Source organism: Zonotrichia albicollis, chromosome 14 (genome assembly GCF_047830755.1).
Source record: "Zonotrichia albicollis isolate bZonAlb1 chromosome 14, bZonAlb1.hap1, whole genome shotgun sequence".
NCBI classification, from domain to species: domain Eukaryota; kingdom Metazoa; phylum Chordata; class Aves; order Passeriformes; family Passerellidae; genus Zonotrichia; species Zonotrichia albicollis.
The window spans coordinates 14,205,249-14,223,845 of NC_133832.1; the positions used below are offsets into that span (position 1 = coordinate 14,205,249).

At 40.4% G+C, this 18,597-nt stretch overlaps 1 protein-coding gene across 6 annotated transcripts in view; it reads left to right on the forward strand.

Annotated features, from left to right (window-relative positions):
* Positions 1 to 18,597, forward strand: part of LOC102071836 (integrator complex subunit 6-like) — a 39,646-nt gene that overhangs the window by 3,592 nt on the left and 17,457 nt on the right. For all 6 annotated transcript variants that reach the window (XR_012582752.1, XR_012582753.1, XM_074551785.1 and 3 more), the window contains exons 3-7: positions 14,375 to 14,524; positions 14,979 to 15,068; positions 15,379 to 15,562; positions 16,360 to 16,488; positions 18,296 to 18,459. Coding sequence is in view for 4 of the 6 variants with exons in the window: in XM_074551785.1 (XP_074407886.1) it covers positions 14,375 to 14,524; positions 14,979 to 15,068; positions 15,379 to 15,562; positions 16,360 to 16,488; positions 18,296 to 18,459 (717 nt within the window). In the remaining 2 variants the exon portion in view is untranslated. The remainder of the gene's footprint in view (positions 1 to 14,374; positions 14,525 to 14,978; positions 15,069 to 15,378; positions 15,563 to 16,359; positions 16,489 to 18,295; positions 18,460 to 18,597) is intronic.

Here is an 18,597-nt window from a genome sequence, read left to right on the forward strand (position 1 = left end):
ATGTTGTCCTGGGAAGGTGGGGACAGGAAGATGGGGATGGCAGGAATCTCAGCCCCACTCTGGCAGCAGATTCCTCTGGAACCTCATCAGCTGTTTGGCTCCTATTTGTTATATAATGTATAGGTGGTGATTTGTGACAGCAATTATGGTGCAACCATTTATAGCTCTTACTTTGTTTCCAAAATACTCTACAGAAAGAGACAAATATTTAATATTTTAAAAGCATGTTATGAAATGTATTAACCTTGTAATTGTCAAGTGATGTGATCCTGTTTAGGTCAGTGGAAAAATACCTGTACATTCTGTTAGATGTTGGGTCAAACTCTCATTTCATGAACTAGGAGGTAAAATTAGTGTGTTACTTCATGAAGTAAGGATGTTTTTAGTGTATTTTTTAGATTGAAATTGTGATAGGGTGCTATCAAGTGAGTCTTTCTAGTTAGTGCCATGTTAACATGGAAGTGAGCCAGTCTGTTCTGGTATTTGGGTATCTGATTTTGGGTATTTGGCATGCATGGGAGGGTAATAAGGTGTACAGTAAAGCACCTTTGTAAAAGGTGTCTATTATTACTAAAACACTAGTGCCTAAATTTAGTTACGGAAGGAATTTATTTCCAGTGTGTATCCAGTTGGGCAAGAAAAATGACTTCAGGAGCAGCCTTGCTGCCTGGCAGGGTGTTTGATGTTCCTGTCCTTCTGGCTAAGAGAAGTGCATTGTCCTGCTGAGGGAACACAGTTCCTGATGTGTCCTTGTTGCGAGGACTTGGTGTCCGGGGATTGCTGGAGCCTCATCTTGCTCCATGCCAGCCCTGCTGTGTCCTGGTGCTGCAGCACCTCCAGGCCCTGTGTGCCACCTCACCCTTCCTGCAGGACGTGGCTGTTCTGGAGTGCCTGGCCAGGAGGGTGGCACCGTGCCAGGCGTGGCACTGCCCCAGCTCCCAGGGCAGCTCCTGGCATGGCCCTCATGGCCTTCTGTGGCTTTTTTCATAGATTTACCCAGTAGATTTTTTTTTTTTTTGAAATCATATAAATTTCAGCATCCTCTGAATATAAATGTTTCTCTGTACATAAGCACATGCTGTAGTGTAAGTAGGCAGAATCTTAATTTTTTTTTTTTTTTTGTGAAGTAATGGTGCTAGAGTAAAAGTATAGAGCAAAGAGAACAGTCTTCTCACCTACCCTTTTCCCTGCAAGCTTTTCTTATTTTCCAGTGATGATGTTTCGGCAAGATCTATCTAGATTTGTCTGAAAATGGAGCTCATGCCAAAATCTTAGCCCAAAGAGTTTTTGAAAAGGAAAGCAAGGCTTAACTCTTCATTTATTTTTTCCATTCTTGATTTTTGTGGAACCTCACATCCTGCAGTTTGTGGTTTTCTTGTGGATTTGGGCTGTAACTGGCGAGTTCAGGCCCAGACCAAAAAGACAATGGTGGCCTTATGTGAAGTTATTGATTAACTGGACTGCCCTGTTCCCTTGTGACTGATATCTGGCTGCTGGCAGTGATATGGCCTTTCCTCAGGGCTCAAGGAATATTATTTATTATCTGGTCACAGAAATATGACTTGTGTTTTATGTTCTTCTGAGACTCTATCGTCTGACCTTCATAAACGATCTGGTCACAAGTCAGAGGACTGAGGGAACATAAGTTATATTCTGAATTACATATTTTCCTCCTTCTGTTGTGTTATACTGAATGCAAGAGTCAGCTGTGACTGCACTGCAGAAAGTCTCCATGAGTTTGAGTGCAGAAATATGTAGCTGTCTAAGAAGGAGCTCAGATTACTTTATACAGTGTGTGTGAAACACTGCACTGTTTGAGATGTGCAAACTGGGACTGATGGATAGGATGCCTTCCAGTTCCACTGCTGTTCCCTGCTAGCCTGAACATATGTTTCAGTGCTAAAGAGCTCCCTTGTGGAAACAGCTCTTCATGATGGACTCTGAGCAACCTCTTCTTTTTTCCCCTGAAATTCTGAAGTTAGATTGGGATGTCTTAGAGGCTGGAGCAGGAATTTATAGAGGCTTTTTTAAACATTTGTCAAAGAGTTCTTATTGTATGTAAATAACCTGTTAATTTATGATATTGAAATAGTGCTTCAAAACTGGGAGTTCATAAGGTGACACTTGAGGAAAGTAACTTTGCTGTCTTCTATTTCAGTGGCACAGAAGCTTCTGCAAGCATTTTTAAATTTTGCTTTCATGGAGAACCTATGCTGCTGCAGAATGGAACTGATTGCCACTCACTCTGCACAGGGCAGAGTGAATGAGCTGTGCTGCTGAAAGAGATGTGAGATATGTTTGTCTGTTTCTGGAAGAAATTAGATCAGAGCCCCTGACTGAGCTGCAGGGAGAAAGAGGAACCCAGCCATGAAACCTGTTGGGTTTGAGGCAAAGATCTGCAGGAATGCTGCCTGAGGTGGTAGCAAATGCATTTTGTGTTTTTCCACTTTTGTGAAGGAGGAAAACATGAAGGTTACCTAGTAAGCTTAACTGTAGCAGCTGCACAGAATAAGCCTGAGTTGATTAAGTTTTTACAGGAACATTTAGACACTGAAAATCATTGGGTTTTACATATAAAAGATCTGACTTTTGGCAGGCATGAGTTCTTGGTGGCCTGTGCTGTGGAAGGGCTGGTGTGAGCAGCTGGGAATACACTTGGAGGTTTGTAAGCTGGCACTGGGGTGTGCAGGCAGAATTTTTGGTGCAAGGCAGATAGCAGCTGCAGGGGCAAGAGGGAGGCTGCTATCTGAGAGCTGAAACGGGGAAGGAGAGCTGAGCTCAGTGGGAGAGGCCTATCTTTGTCTCCAGATACGCTGTTAATGAGGTGCACACTTGGTGAAGCCACTAGCCAGGCTTGTTGGAAAGGGGGAAAAAGGTGCTGAATGTGGGACTGAGGGACTGGATGGAGAGTAAGCAGCACACTCAGTGTCTGTTCTTGATAGCTAATTCAGAGACTACTCTGTACTTGTTCAGTGCAGAGAGATAACCATTCCTGTTCTACCACTACACACTTCTTGGGTCAGTTACAGCAGTATTTTTATTTCTGAGCACCAACATCTTCCATTGCCTGGGAAGTACTGCACACACCTCTCGTCTGTGTCTTCTACTGTGCTTGTTTGAAGCTTTGTTGTGAAATTTGTGTGTTTTCAGAGGTTGTCTTCGTGCAGAAATGACTGGCAGGTTAAAGCCAACAATTGCTTTTCCTCTGTTAAACACAATGACTTAAGGAAGAGAAACAGAAGTCAGTTGTTTAAGGAGCACTGATGCAGATAGGATTGTCTAATTTTTTTTGAGGGCAAAAGAAAATCAACTCAATACTGTTTGAGAATAACCACCAAACGGTTTTTACACACTTCTTTCAATTTAACTGCTTTATCACTTAAATCTGACCAAAGAATGTGTACAAAAAAGTTCCTTTTTTAAAATTAGGCATCTATTCTGAAATTGGATAATTAATGCCATAGGCAGAAGGTTCTTGTTGGTGCAGGTGGTAGGTTTGTATTTTACATACTGCAGTGTATGTGTCTCAGAATCTGAAAACATCTAAAAATGTATTTTAGTAAAATCTTAGGAATCATCAGTTGGCATCCCTGCAGCAAGCAAGGAAGTACTGTGGTCCCTTTTAGCTTATAAAGGTACTAAACTGATTCCTGTAGAGAGTGTCCTTTAAAAAGCACATTCCCATTCCTGAGAAACATCACACTGGGTAGTGTCAAACATGTTAAAATGCTTTTAAACATGCATAAGCATGCTGCTTCACTTCTTTGTGTCCTGGTTGTGAGCTGCAGTAAGCAACCTCTTCCAGGAATTGGTGTAATGGGGACAGAACATTATAATGAGGAATTTTGTGAAAAGTAATGTACCTTTTGCTTTTAAAAAAACCCAAAGCAGTAGTAATCAGGGTGATTCATTCTTCTAAAAGGTATAGTTTTGTGCCTTCTGAAATTAAAGTATTTTGTAAAAAATCAGATTCATGCAGGAACTTAAAGGTGATGGCTAAATTTTTGAAAGGAATTGATTTAAAGGAAGGACAGTTCAGAAATTAACTTCTTGGTAGATATGAGGGGCTGAACTCAGCTTAGCTGTCCTTTTTATTATTATAATTCTGAAGTAGTTAAATACTGGAACTTGTTCTTTCACCTGCTGCCTGTCTTCACAGAAGGCCACGTGTGTGTTGCTGGGTTAGTTCTTAATGAAAATATTTTAACTGGTTCTGCTCCTACAGGAATCTGCAGAGTCAAAGCTTGCTTTTTCATATGAGGTGGGTTTCTGCTTTGTGCTGTGCAGTAGATGAGATGCCAGAGGCCTTGAATGGAAACCATCATCTGTTGTTCCTAGATACTATAGCAGTTTATATTTTCATTTTTTTATTTGGGTCTTTATTTGGGCTTGGACACATTCAAAGATGTAAGCCCTTAAGACTACAGGATAAACTAGACAAAAGTAGATAGGTTTGCATTAAGAGGCTTTACTCATCCTCAGTGCAAAGGTCACTTTTATTTTAAAAATAGAAGCTTAAAATCAAACAGTTGAGTTGGATCTCCCGAGTTACATTTTTGTAGGGAGGTGTTCTGTAAGGAGGAAGGTGCTTTGTGAAGTTGGTGGTTCCTGGCACATGGAGTCTCTTTTGTGCTGTTATTATTTCAGTCTCACTTAGAAGTTGCAAAAAGACATTTTTGAAAGATGCCTTTTTTTGTTGGTATATTTATGTAAAAAGGCCTGGGCATTGCACCCTGGCTGTGTGGTGTGGCTGTAAATATGCACAGAGCACACGTGTGATACCTTGAGCATTCATTCTTTTTTAACTTGATGAGAGCTATGTAATATTTGCCTGGCTCACATTTTAACAGTGGAAAAAGGAACTTCTACCTTGTTCACCCTTGCATATTTTATAACTGCTTGCCAGGAGGAGCTATGGTTTGCAGCAGTGGTGCAACAATGATGTTTTGAGCTTGCTGTGATCTAGCAAAGATGTATCTGAGAGCTGTCTCCTGCAGCGTTCTCATGGATCCAGTGGGGAAGCAGCACGTTCTGTACCGTGTGACCTGGGCTCTGCAGCTCAGTGCAGCTCCATGGCCCTGGCAGAAGGTTCCAGAAGGATTCAGCCTTAGTGGTTCTCTTCACTGTCTGTATTTTGAATGCCTGTATCCTTGATTTTATTTAATAACACAGGCTAACAAAAACCCCCAAAACAAATAACAAAAAGCCCCAAAAACCAAAAAACCACCACCAAAAACCCCCACCAGAAATAAAAAAAACCAAGCAATGTGAAGAGCAGCTGGTGCCGTTCTGATTGCTACTTAAATAATTTTAAATGCAGATTGTTACTTAAATAATTCACTCTTGTAGATTGACTCTTGGAATTTTTTCTTCTTTCTTAAACTTTATTTTTACAGCTCACCTCGTAATAATGGAACTCTTATGCTTTTACACCCCCCAAAAATATAGCAGGCAATAATTGAAAGGAATTTTTTTACTTTGTATTTTTTTCTGGCTAATTTCAGAATACTTAAAAAACACATAGCAATCCATTTCAGCTGTAAGCAGCATGTTTTAGCATCGAGGTTTTAAGAATGTGCCAAGAGATTCATTCTTGTAAAGGGACTCTTATTGTGCAGATCAGAATCTGGAGTTGCCCATAGGCTTGTGTTGATCTGTATATTCATTCTGCAGAGCATTAACAAAACAAACTTTATTTTGGTGTAAGAACTGAGATTGACAAGGATCTCTGAAATGTGAACTGCTTATTATAAGATAGGTAAACAAGTCTTGCTTTATTTTAAAATAGCTATTATTATTATTGTTATTATTACTTAATGTCCCATGCAGTTATGATTCTTTCCTTGTGTATCTATGCAAATTTCAGCATAAGCAGCACTAGATTTATTGAATGTTATTCTAGACTAAAAATCTAACAGTTCAGAATGCCTTAATTTTACTTTTTAAAGATAAGGCAGTTGTTGGTTTGTGTGTGTTCTCACAGATGCTTTTAAAATCTTAAATGTGTGAAATAATGTTTGGAAAAGTAAGGATCTTGATAAGATGGATGTTGTGGAGCAATTAATTGGACAGAAAACAAAGATCCACAGTGTGGTTAAGCTGGTGTTGCTATGCTCTGCTTCTAAGTGAGTATAATGCATTAGCACTGGTCTTCATAGCTTGTTAATGGTTCAGCCAGTGAGTTTTGATTAAAAAAAAAAAAAGTTAAGCTCTGCTTTGTGGGAGAATGTGCATCTGTTGAGGCAGAACACTTGGTGCCTTTAGCTGCTGCCAGGGCCCCGATGCTTCTCCCAGGCTGGGATGGGATGGGAGGGCTGGATCTGGACCATGTGCCCTGCCCTGGCCTGGGGGAGCTTTCTCTAATCACAAGAGCTTAAGCCCAGGTGGTTACTTTTGGTCCAGATGACTCTTGCATTAAAAAGAAATCCAACCTTGCCATCATCTGAAATAAAAATCTGACCAATAATAATGCTCCCAAGGCCACCAGTGTATTTTTGGCTGTATAAGAGTGAAGTTATTTGCTAGGCTGGCTGATTGATATTTCATAAATCAATCGATCAATATATCATATATCAATATTCATTTATATTTTCATGAGTATATGGATTTAATGGTCATCTAAAGTATTTTCTTCAGAGCAGCATTTCAGACCTGAATTGAGGAAAGCTGGTGATTAGATGACTCCTTCTAGATTCTTGAGTTTTGAAGTAAATTTGTAATACCTGTAGCACTTTGATGTGGTGCTCTAGTTCTGTGATGTACTTTTGGAAGGAAGGAGGAAGGAATGTGGCATTTTGCAAAATAAATGTGGAACATACTGTGTTATTTCCGCTCTGGGCTGCGAAGATAGATTATCATCAGTAAAGCTTTTCCACTTGATTTCCCAAAACCTGCACTGAGGGATCCCTTGTGTTGATACAGCTATTCTGTAACCTCTCAGCTGCTGCCTTTGTTCCTTTGGCTTCTGCAGCCATGCTGAGTGTAGGAAGGGAGCAGCAGAAGGGCTGAGCTGGGGCTGGTTGGCATTGAAAGCACATTTGATAGGCTGAAAGAGCAGCAGGCACTGTGAGAAGCTGAAAATCTTTGATTGAAACCTCCACATTAGTGCAGTTGCCCTCTCTGCAGTGTTTGGATAAGATGCACCTATAATGGTATTTCTGCAATGACTGCTATGCTGCTGAGAGGAGCATGGAGCCTCTTGTTGTGCTTACTGTGCTAAGGCTGCAGACTGTGATTGCTTCTGTGTTCCCTCTCCATTAAGCTGTTGTGTGAAATGCAGCTTGTTCTGCTTCAGCTCTGTGCTGAAACATCCTGGCTTCTCGAGTGTTCCTCAGAAATAGGTGCTTTTTAACTGGATAGTGTTTTTCTATTTAAATAAGAATGCTTTTTGGAACAGGGTGATCCCATGATCTCTTTGGTATTTATACTTTCCTTTCTTCATGTGTTTCCTTTTTTCCTTGTACAAGAAAAAGTGCAGTGAGAGTAACTGTCAAAATACATGAAATACTGATGACCAAAAAGCTAAATCCAGAGATAGATTGAAGCAGGAGCAGCAGGTAATAAATAAAAAGGTAGTGTAGGCTTTTTTCTTTCTGCTTGGCATTGATTATTATCCCTTGGTTCCAAGCAGTTTCCAGCTTTGAGTTGTTCATACAGCTTCTGCATTTGGCATTCCTATAGCAGGTGCTGCTTCTCTCTAAATGCTAATTTTAACAAAAGACCCCAGTACTTGTTTCATAACTGGAGCTTGAGAACCTCTCTGCTCGTGTTTTGCAGGGATGTTGTGCTTAAAGATTATTTGAGTTGTTTGTAACACAAACATCTTGAATTCTTGTTGAAGGAAAAGTGTTTCTATGTCTTATTTAATGGTGAAGTCACCTTGAAAGGACAGGGAATTGCATGGTGTAGTTTGGCTTTTTGTAGTTGAGCTTTCTTTGGGTTGGGTTTTTTTATTTTAAGGTTTCATGGAGAAATACTTCTTTCTATACAAGATGAAATAGTTTTCTGTGTAGCTGACTGCCTGTAATAAAAACTGGCACTTACATGCTGTGCTAGAATGTTGTTAACATTCACTAATGTGCTTTAGAAAACCAACTGGTTCAATCTGTCTCTAGAAATTATTCAGTCTGATGGGTGCAGGTACAGGAGAGTTCATCTTAGAAATGTGCAATTGCAGGAGATCTCCTGGCATCTCACTTCAGACTGCAACCCTGCCTTGCAGTGCAAGGCCTGCATTGCTTTGGGGGGAGGTGAAACTGGAGGGTGCTGCAGCTGAGGGGTGTCAGGAGGGGCTGCAGTGTGGCTGTTGTGTCCCCAGGGCCAGCTGGAGGTGACACCTTCCCTGCACTGTAGTGTGGGTGAGGACAGGAGAGATCCTGTGTTATCAAGGTCCATAGAGTGCCCCAGAGAAAAAGGAAGAGTTGTGGTGCCTGGAGGTGGATGGAGATAGAGGGGTCTGCAAAGTGACACCTTTCTGCTAAAAATCTGGTGTCAGACTGTTTCAGCTGTGTGGGATCAAAGGAATCATCTACTTCAGGGTCTTTTTTTTCTAAAGATGTTTTAAAGCAGTTTATGTTTCTCTGGTCTCTTGGAGACGTTTTATGTATATTAAATTTTAGTGATGTTTTATTTGACTGGAATTTAGGTGCTTTAAAAAAAACCAAAATTTTCAGAAAGTCCCCATTGGATTTCAAGAAGGACTTTTTTGATGGATGGTTTTCAGTTTGAGTGTCCTACAGAAGCAGCAGAAATAACTTCACAGGAAGAAGCAATTAACTTACTATTCACTATACTGAGCCTTAACACTCTGACCTGGTGCTCACTAGCTGGGATATGAGGAGGAGCAAGTGATGCTTCTGTAGACTCTTCACTGTGGGATTGTCGAGGGAGTAATTTAAACCTGCGAATTGTTACCTGCTCAAATACTCAGCTGAGAACTGAGGAGGGTGTGTGTTAGGCAGGCCCAGAGCAGGCAGCAGTGAGCCCTGCAGCTCCCTGCTCTCAGCACCACCCCAGTGATGGGCTCAGGTCACACTGAGTGCCAGTGTCCTTCTGTGCTCATCTCAGATACCAGAGGTGGCTGCTGTGCTGCTCTCCTGTGCCAAGCACAAAAAAGAATTGATCTTGGGAGTCTCTTTGCTATGAGCTGTTCAGTGCTGGGCAGTGATAGGACTGGTGTGTTGCACAGAACAAACTAGAGAGTGGAAGTGCTGAAATGAGAAGAGTTCTGCAGCCAAAGGTACAGAAAAACTGAGGGCTCTGTTGCCTCAAAAATGGCATTCATAAGTATTTGGAGGGGAGTCAATGTCTGTAAGTGTCTCCTAGAGCTGTTTTGCTGCCCCATTTGCACAGAAAAACGTTTGTGAGGATGAAATTAGTAGATGATTGGTAGATCATATGATTCTGAATTATTTTAGGAAAATGAAAAACGTTAAATAAAAATGTATTTGGTGTTCATAATGCAGTCAGTACCTTTCTTCTCCTGTGTGCTATTTTTAGCTAGCAAATCCTCAAATAACAAATCAAACACATGGGGATAGCATGGGCATTGGCTGCTCTGTAGTGACAAGCAGCCTTACTCTGTCCTTCATGGGCAGGGGGCACAGGTGCCAGCACCTCTCCTTTCCCTGTTTGTGGCAGAACTGGGGGAACCAGGACACTTTTGGCTTGCTAAAACTCCTCTGCCAAAGTTGTTGGCACTCAGGCAGGGAAGCTCAAGGCTACACAGGAGGTTATTCCCTGCTGCAGAACCCACTGAGCAGTGCTGGGGCTGGGTGCAGGAGATTACAAAGAGGTGAAGATACTTGGGCATTTTGGAAGCAGCCCCCTGAATTTAGGGTGTACAAAAGAAATACCTGCTTGACTTTGGCTCAGACATGAGCAGGTCTGAGTTGTGATCATGTGTACAGTCACCAGTGAACAGAAAGGTAATTTAAAAATGAATCATTCTGGTGATTTGGGAGGCAAAATGCTCTGCTGGTTTCACTGTCTTCCTATGGTACTTGGAAATTCCATTACAGGAGTGGAATCAGATTTCAACAGCTGGATTTTTTTTCTTACCTTATTTTTTCCAAATGATTGCCACTGACAAGCTAGGATGCCACAGGCATGTTGTGTTAAGGTATTCTTGTTTTCCAAAGATGGGTACATTTAATAATAGCTTGAATTATTGAGAAACTTAAATACTTTAAACAAGTTGTAATATCTGAAATGCAGTTGTTCTTGCTAGGACAACATGAGCAGAACTCCTAAAAATCTGTATGTTTGACTAACTATTGAGTATGTACTGTAACACAGGCTGTTGTGATTGGCATGGAGGATTGCAGATTGTCTTCTTGGAAGATTATTTTTAGAAATGTTGCAATTTTTGAATTAGATCTGAAAGCAATCCAGTGAACAATAAACTGTGCAGTTCAGTCTTGTGGCATTGCTTATTAGAAGCTCTGAAGATGAAGACTTGCAGCCTCCAAATCACCATGTCCCTGGATTTCCTGAAGCTGGTGAAACTGGGAACTGCTTTGGACCTGGAATTCTTGTGCTCTAATGCCCAGCCTTTGGCTCTGCCCCTTTTTTTTTGCAAGCTGACAAAACTGTGCCAAGAAATAGTTGGAAAGAATAAAAGAAAAAAAGCACAGCACCAATCAAAGCCAGAACAAACCAACAATGAACCAGTAAAACACTACAGTAAGACCAGTAAACCTGACAGACAAGCCAGTGTAGCTGAGATTTCAAGATCTGTGTTACATGTATTCAAAACTTGGTGCTGTTTTACTTGTACATCAATATTACCCCTTTTATGTGATAAAGGTGGAGTGGTTTGGTTTTGTCTTTTAACTCCTGCTACAGCATTTTATATGATTTTCTTTCTTTCTGTTGCAGCTAAAATATTCTGTTTCTCCAAAGTCTTTTTAAGCTACCAACCCTGGCCAAGATTTTCTTTTGCTGCTGAACTCTGTTCTTTTGATGTTCAGTTAGTCCTGATTCTGCTTGGTCTAAATAAGGCCTCCTTTTCCTCACTGGATTTTTCACCTTGCTGTTTGAATTCTCGTTAATCTGGGCCTTTCTCTGCAGAAATAAGCTGGTTTGACCTTACCTGCTGAAATACTTCTGGAGCTGTGTGGTGAAATATAGAGCAGGGCATGGATTTGGCTGAAAACTAAGTTAGCAGAGAAAAATGTTACTTTTGAAGTATGTTATTTCTTGTCAGCATGATTTGCTTGCCAAGGCCAAAGCCAGGAGCTGGAGGGTGGTGTGATGCTTCCAAATCTCTGGCTGGTTTGTAGGATGGTATCCAGAGCTTGCAGAAGGCCAAATGACAGTGCATTTTTGTCTGGTGTTGGCATAAGCAAAGAGGGTGAGATTTTTGATTTTAGTACTTGTTTTTTCTTAGCTATCTTTGAAAGGCTTCTGGTATGTGTTTAGAGTCTAAAATTATTTGTTCATATAAATTATCAAAGGAAAGGCCAGTAATATACTGGCAAGGTAAAGGCTGCTCAGATTGCTATTAATAAATTCTGGGCATAAAAGTGACTGAGTCGGAATGTAATATTGAAGATTAGAAGCAAATACTCTCACTGCTCAAATTGGTTCATAAACAACTGAAATAACTAATATTCAGTTCTGACTTCTTATTACTGACCTGTGGAGGATTTGTAGTTTTGTGGAATATGTGTTTGCTCCTTTAAGGTTGTGGAGTTTTGGTTGGGGTTTTTTTGGTCATTAGTGTTTATCCTGGCAAATAAAGCCAGTGAGTTTTTTGTAAGCAATGTTAGTGGCAGTATTTTAAATTTAGGAAGGATTATTATTTAATCACTTCAACGTGAACTCATTGTGCATCTGCTCAGTGTGGGATACTTGACTCTGTTTTGCCCTAAGAATGTTCCTACTGTATATATGGAAAGGAGAATATACAGACTTCTGTCCCTGAAATACATGTTTCATTATATACATTGGCTTGAGTCTTTCTGGAGAAAAACATTTTACAGAAGTAGACTTTCTTGTCATTGATTTTAAGTGTTTTTGATTCAAAATTTTTTTTTTTTTTTGAGGATAAGGTAGAGAATGAAGTACATTACTACTAATCAGACATTTAGTTAGAGCTGGATATGGAAATCTTGCATTTGCTGCTCTTGTTCTCATGATGAGAAGTTCTTCCATTTTACTCTGTTTATTTCAAAGGTACAGTTCTCCTTGACTTTATAAAGATCCTATGAGAGCTGTAGGATGAAAAACAGTTTCCTTGGACAGCCAACCATTGGTGATGAGCTGCTCCTTGTACCTTCAGCTTCCCTACTTCTGCCTGAGGAAATGGTACATGTTTTATTTTGCAAGCAGTTGACCACACTGCAGCAAGATCAAACAGAGAGCTGGAAGCTGAGCAAACATTTTCACAATGGGAAAATAGCAGAATCTCCAAATACCAGTGAAGAAGACTCTTACTGTTTATTTTATAAAGAATACTCTTAAATTCATTGGAGTTCAAATCAAGAAATGTAGACTGGGAATAATGTTTCTTTTGTAAATGTTTTGTTCCCCCCTGTGCTTTAGTAACAACATAAGGCAAATGGTCTTTGCAGGAAAACACTTTGTGAACTCCAGCCTGGCTGTTCCCAAGAACACTGATGGACTCACTGATGGGTGTTTGTGCCAGACAAAAGGGAACAGTCTCACCTGCATTTATGGATCCATAGAATTTAGACAAAACAATTTTGGTAACTGTTCACTTAAGATTGTTTAAGAGAAGCTTTTTTAGGATAAGACAAATCATCCTGTTGAGATTTGGTGCTATTTCACTCTGGAAAAGTACCATTAACTAAGTCACTTTTACTCCAGAACAGTGACTCTCTGCTTGCATTTCATTTTTGCCTTGAGCTGACCACAGGTGTGGGAGGTTGCTGTGGCTCTGCTGATGAGATGCTGTATTTTAAGCTGTTGTTGTGTGTGAGTGTTGGTGTTTTATTGAGAATTACCTGGTTCTGTTGAACTTCCAGGGCAGTTTAATCATGAAGCTGAAGCAATCTTGGTGAAAGTCTGTTCTTTCTTTGTCCCATTGCAAAGTTTTCTCACTTGTATCCCTTGCATTCATCTCAAGCTTGAAGAACTGGTTAAGGGAGCTAAACTTGACCAAAATGCTTTTGTTGTATCATCTTATGATAATTCTCCATTCTGAAAAGAAATCCACCCAGCTTAGGCTTCTCAACTCCACAGAAGTGTTGATCATCACAAGTCCTTTCTGCTCAATTCTTGTATCTTTTACAGTTCTGAACATGTCTGTCCTAAGCCCATTCACAGAGCCCTCAGTGTGTGCTAAAGGTTGGCAAATAAAAAAGCCCAGGAAGATCCAGTCCTGGTGTTCTTGCACAAGTTGGCACAGGCAGCAGGAGGCACAGGGAGGAGAAGCTGCCTCACCTGGGGGATGCTGCTCAGGGGCTGTCCCAGCAGCAGCCAGGCTGTCTGAAATGATCCTGTCCATGTCTGCAGAGCTGGGGTTCCTGCTGGAGCACAGGGGATGTCTCTGGTGGCACATGAGAGTGAGCCTGGGTGAAAAGTGTGGAGAGTGTGCTGTAATAGCAAGGCTGGGAGTTACAGCAATATCCAGGACTTTGAGCTTTTAGCTGAGGCCTCTTTAAATCCTGTACCAATTCCCTGTGAGCTGGTCTTTTCTCAAATAGCTTCCCAACCGTGCAGCAAACCACTTTTAGGGGAAGGGTGTGTGAATCACACCTGTTGGACCTGCTCACCAGAGGGTCCAGAGTGCTTGGTGATCCACCCTCATCACTTGCTCTTCCTTTGATCCCTAGCCTTTGTCAGCAATAACTTTTTTTAAGACCTCCAAAATTTTAAGCTGTTACCCTAAGATACTAAACTGTGATTTGATTCTTGATAGGGTGTTTGCAGCCGCTCCTTTCTTTTGTTCCAGACTTAATTTATGGAAGAAAGGACAAAAAGGAAATGGGTAAATGCCAGAAGAGACAGTGACATTATGGTGCTTTTATCTTGGTTTTACCTTTGCTGTTACTTTGGCAGCTGCATTTCTGATTTCCAAACTTGGCAATTTCTCCTAAAAAATATTTATGTGCTAAATCCAAATACTTCTATGAACAGCATCATCTCTACAACAGTTTTCATGGTAGTGCAAAGTTTTTCCAGTGCTTGGCAGTGTGTGTGTTTCTTGAGTCTCCCATTTAGGTGTAACCATGTTTCACATCAAGCTGTGCATACCTGGATTAGGTGTGTGCAGCATGAAAATGGTGCAGTGCATCCGTTAATCAGGAGCATAATTAATTTTTGTTGGGAAGAGAGATAAATGCCAACTTGCAGTTGATTGCAGTTTGCTGCTAGAATAACTAATAAGCTTTTTTGTTTTATGTAACAGGCTGGATGGAAGGAAAACCATGCAACATTCATGAATGAACTGAAAAACCTTCAGGCTTCAGGACTAACAACCCTTGGTCAGGCACTCAGGTCATCGTTTGACTTGTTAAATCTCAATAGATTAGTGTCTGGAATAGACAACTATGGACAGGTAACAAATCTATCTATAGTCTTCTGTCTTTTATATTTCTGTTTTTTTTATTATAGTTGGTGAGGGATTTTGGTGGTTCAAGTTCCTTTTTGTATTTAACTTTTTGTTAATGTTGGACAGCTCTTTGTAAGAGCTTGAGCTGGGAACTCAAGCTTTTTTGAATTTTTTAATAATAAGAATTTTTTCTTATTATGGCTACTGAAGAGACTCTGGAAAATGCTGGCATTTGTTTCCTTACTGAAGTACAAAAAAGCAGAGTATAAATGCCCCAAGTGTAAACACACAGAAGTGGCCCATCTTGTATAGTTCTATGTGGTTCCACACCTATTTACAAAATTACAGGATTATTTTGAAAGATTGCTTATCTTACTGTTTATTTTATAATAACAAAAATACAAGCCTCTCATCCTGTGTGGTAAGGTTGCTCTTAGCATTCTTGTGCTTTTGTTTGTAGGGAAGGAATCCGTTCTTTTTGGAGCCATCTATTTTGATTACCATCACAGATGGAAACAAACTGACAAATACAGCTGGAGTCCAAGAGGAGGTAAACTTTCATTAAGTTCTTTCAAGTTATGATTGTGCAGGTTGGTGCTATGCTGAGATGAATATTAATCAGTTTTTTCCTGCTAATTGTACTTTTTCATAGTTGACCTGTTTTTATAGAGAATAGAAACCAGCTATCCTGTCACTGCCCAGCCCCTAAATTCATAGTCTGTAAGGGTTTTGAGAACTTCAGATAAATTAGTGGGTTGGAGAAAACGGGATCTTTTACAGATAAGTGAATGAATTTGGATATGATGTTTTTAGCTGGTTTGTCAAATACTGGAAAATGTTCTTCAATCTTTTTTTACCAGCTTCATCTTCCGTTGAATTCTCCTTTGCCTGGAAGTGAGCTAACCAAAGAACCGTTCCGCTGGGATCAAAGGCTGTTTGCTCTGGTGCTGCGCCTGCCAGGGGCTGCATCTGCTGAGCCAGAGCAGCTTGGGAGTGTGCCTACTGATGAATCTGCTATCACACAGATGTGTGAGGTCACAGGAGGTAACTGCATGCTTTTTTGCTTTGCTTCACATTTGGCATTTTTTTCCTTTAATTCACCTTCACCTCTGTTTTGTCTGTCTCACTCTTTGTCCATGTGAATGCATGTGGTGCTTTTTTGGATTTCAGTAGCACAGGAGAACTTTAAAATAAAGCAATTTTCCTATTTCAGATCTAGATGTGAGAGCATTTTCTAAATGCAGTAGGAGGTTTTGGAAAATTTCTTTGGTTATTCTGGATGTTGCCTTTGCTCATCGTGAGGGGGTTTTTAAAAATTTGTTGTTAGTTAAGTGTTGAATTGAGCAGGACTGCTATTAGTGAGATGTTAATTCTGCTGCAGGGCTGATAAGCTAAATTTAATCTTAAAAAAATTAATTCTGGATCCTATTGCTTGATATGTTGATTAGATTTTTTTTTTTTTAATTGGTGCTTGGAGAAATTGTTGTGTGGGAGGAGGAGGTTTGGGTGGACAAAAGCAGATAGATTACACAGTCTTGGTGAAATCAGGCCTTTCTGAGGGCCTCTGTAAACTTGGCCTTGGTCCAGCCTGATGAAACCTTAGTGGCCTCTTTTTAGTAACAAAATCTCAGCAGTTTGTGGCGTTTTGGTGCTTTTCCTTGGTTGTCTTGCATTTGCAAAGTACTTTGCCTTTTGCATAAACTTGTACAGAGTTTTTTGCTGTTATTTTGGATAAAGTTGCAAGCCTTGGCAGTGTGACTTAGGTAATAAAAGATCTTCCTCAAGTAAGATTACTCAAAATTTGCTTTTCTGTTTCCCCATGTAATTTCTCTCTTGCATAGGTCGTTCGTACTGCGTCCGAACACAAAGAATGTTGAACCAGTGTTTAGAATCTTTAGTTCAAAAAGTCCAAAGTGGAGTTGTTATTAACTTTGAGAAGTCAGGACCAGACCCAGCTCCTATTGGAGAAGGTACAGTGATTATTGGTTTTTTACCTGTTCCTCATGTTTAAGACAAAATGTTTTGTTTGTGTGTAGATGTCCTTAAGTGTCTTCCATGTCCTTCCTGCCAGTTTTCCCTGCAGTGTACAGGATACACCTTTTACCAGTGTTAGTTTGATCCTTGCTAAGTTAAATGATGCCATATGTCTGCACATGCTTGTATGGATCATCTACTGCTGGCTGGCTCTGTGTCACTCTTTTTACCTCTTTGGGTGGCTGAGGAAAGGGAATGTTAGCAGGAAGCATTTAAGTTTGAATTACAGTGTTGTCACGACTGTACTTAAAATAATTAAATCTGGCAGTAGTGTGTTTAAACACTTAAACATCTCTAAAGCAATCTCAATGCTTAATTTTCTGTAGATTTTCATTCTGCTAAAATGATCACAGATCACTAAAATGCAGGTGAACATTCTTAAGTGTGCAAAGAACAAAGAATTACTTTGCTCCCTTGAGTCAAGTGCATAAGAGGAAAAGAGGAGAGTGCACTCCAAATGAGAAGCAGTTCTTCAGATTTACAGAAGTTCATGGCTTAAAGGAAGAGGAGAGGGCTGACCAGTTTAGGATCCTGCAATATCAGAAAACATAATAGCTTTTAGCATCACCTGAACATTCTAGCAAAGCAGCTTTATTCCTGCTTTCATTCTGGAATCAGCTTTTTCTATGTTTGTTTTCTCCTTTTGCTTATTTAAAGAAGGCTTTCCTGTAATGCTGTGCTGGACAGCTCAGCAGCAAATTCCCAAATGTCTGTGGTGGCCCAAATGTTCTCTCCTGTGTGGGAGAATAACTGGTGAAATTTGGGGGTTTTGTTACCTTCATTTCTGTCACATTTGAATGGTGATGGACTGTGGATATGAATGTATAAAAATGTCAAGACTTTTCTTTCCTATGGAAATTGAGAAAATCCTAAACTAGAGAGAGATTGATAGGATGTACCCAAGCTGTAAAAATCACTGTTTTTATAATGCAGAGGAACCAAACTGATGTGTCACTGAAACATGGTTTCCACAGCATTACTGGCTAATTCTCTAAAGCAAGGAAAACTAGTAATGTAAAATCTTTTTAAAACAAGGAGGATTGGTTAGTGGGTGATCTCTGCTGTGCTGTTTGCCTTGAAGAGCAGTCCTTGAAAACTGCTGGTTCCATCTGTAGTGCTACAAAGTTCCTTATCCTCAGCATTCAGGAGTCTGTGCTGGTGGGCTGGCAGGGGATGCTGGCCTGTGCAGCCCCTAAACTCAGGCTGTGGGGTTTAAGTGGTCTGTGAAATGTTGTAATTAAATACGTGGCAAAAGCTGCCTCCTGCAAGATGGATCCAACTTCTCCAAGGAACTTTGCTCCTCTTTGAGTTTCTATGTGTGGCAGCATCAGTCAGTGAGCCCTGCAGCCCATGTAGAAATAAAAATGCCAATTCTCAGCCTTTCCAGGTGCAGCAGAAGCAGCAGCAGTGGCTTGGTGCTGCTGTGGGAGCTGTGTCAGACACTGAGCTTAAGCAAATACATTTTCCATAGTACGTGAGTAGGCCTTGCTGCACTCACTGTGTGATGGCTGTGCCACAGCAGCAGAAGGAAGATCAGGGCAAATATTGTAATTGTTTCTCAGATGATTCTGTGATACACCTGGATGCATAGGTTATTTCAGCCTCTGATGTAAATATCTTTGCCTTTAGAACAAGAGTAATGAAATGCCTTACTGGCTGCTAATACAGAAATTTTGCTAGCAGACAAATGCATGCATGTAGCTTTTCATTTTCTTTTTTTATTTTGCTTTGTTTAAATTTTAGATGGACTTGTTGATTCATCCAGGCCCATCAATTCATTTGCTTCTCAGCCGTGGCATAGTTGTCATAAACTCATTTATGTGCGGCCTAACCCTAAAACGGGTGTTCCTGTGGGGCACTGGCCAATCCCAGAATCTTTTTGGCCTGATCAGAATTCACCAACACTGGTAAGTAAAATAAGAACTGAAAAAAGGATTCTACACTAATAGTTGAACAGAATGAAAATAGATAATGATGGAGTAGTTTTTACTTTCTCTGTTTAGAATATGATGTGACTTTGCTTTACAAGGTTAGCAGAATGGTAT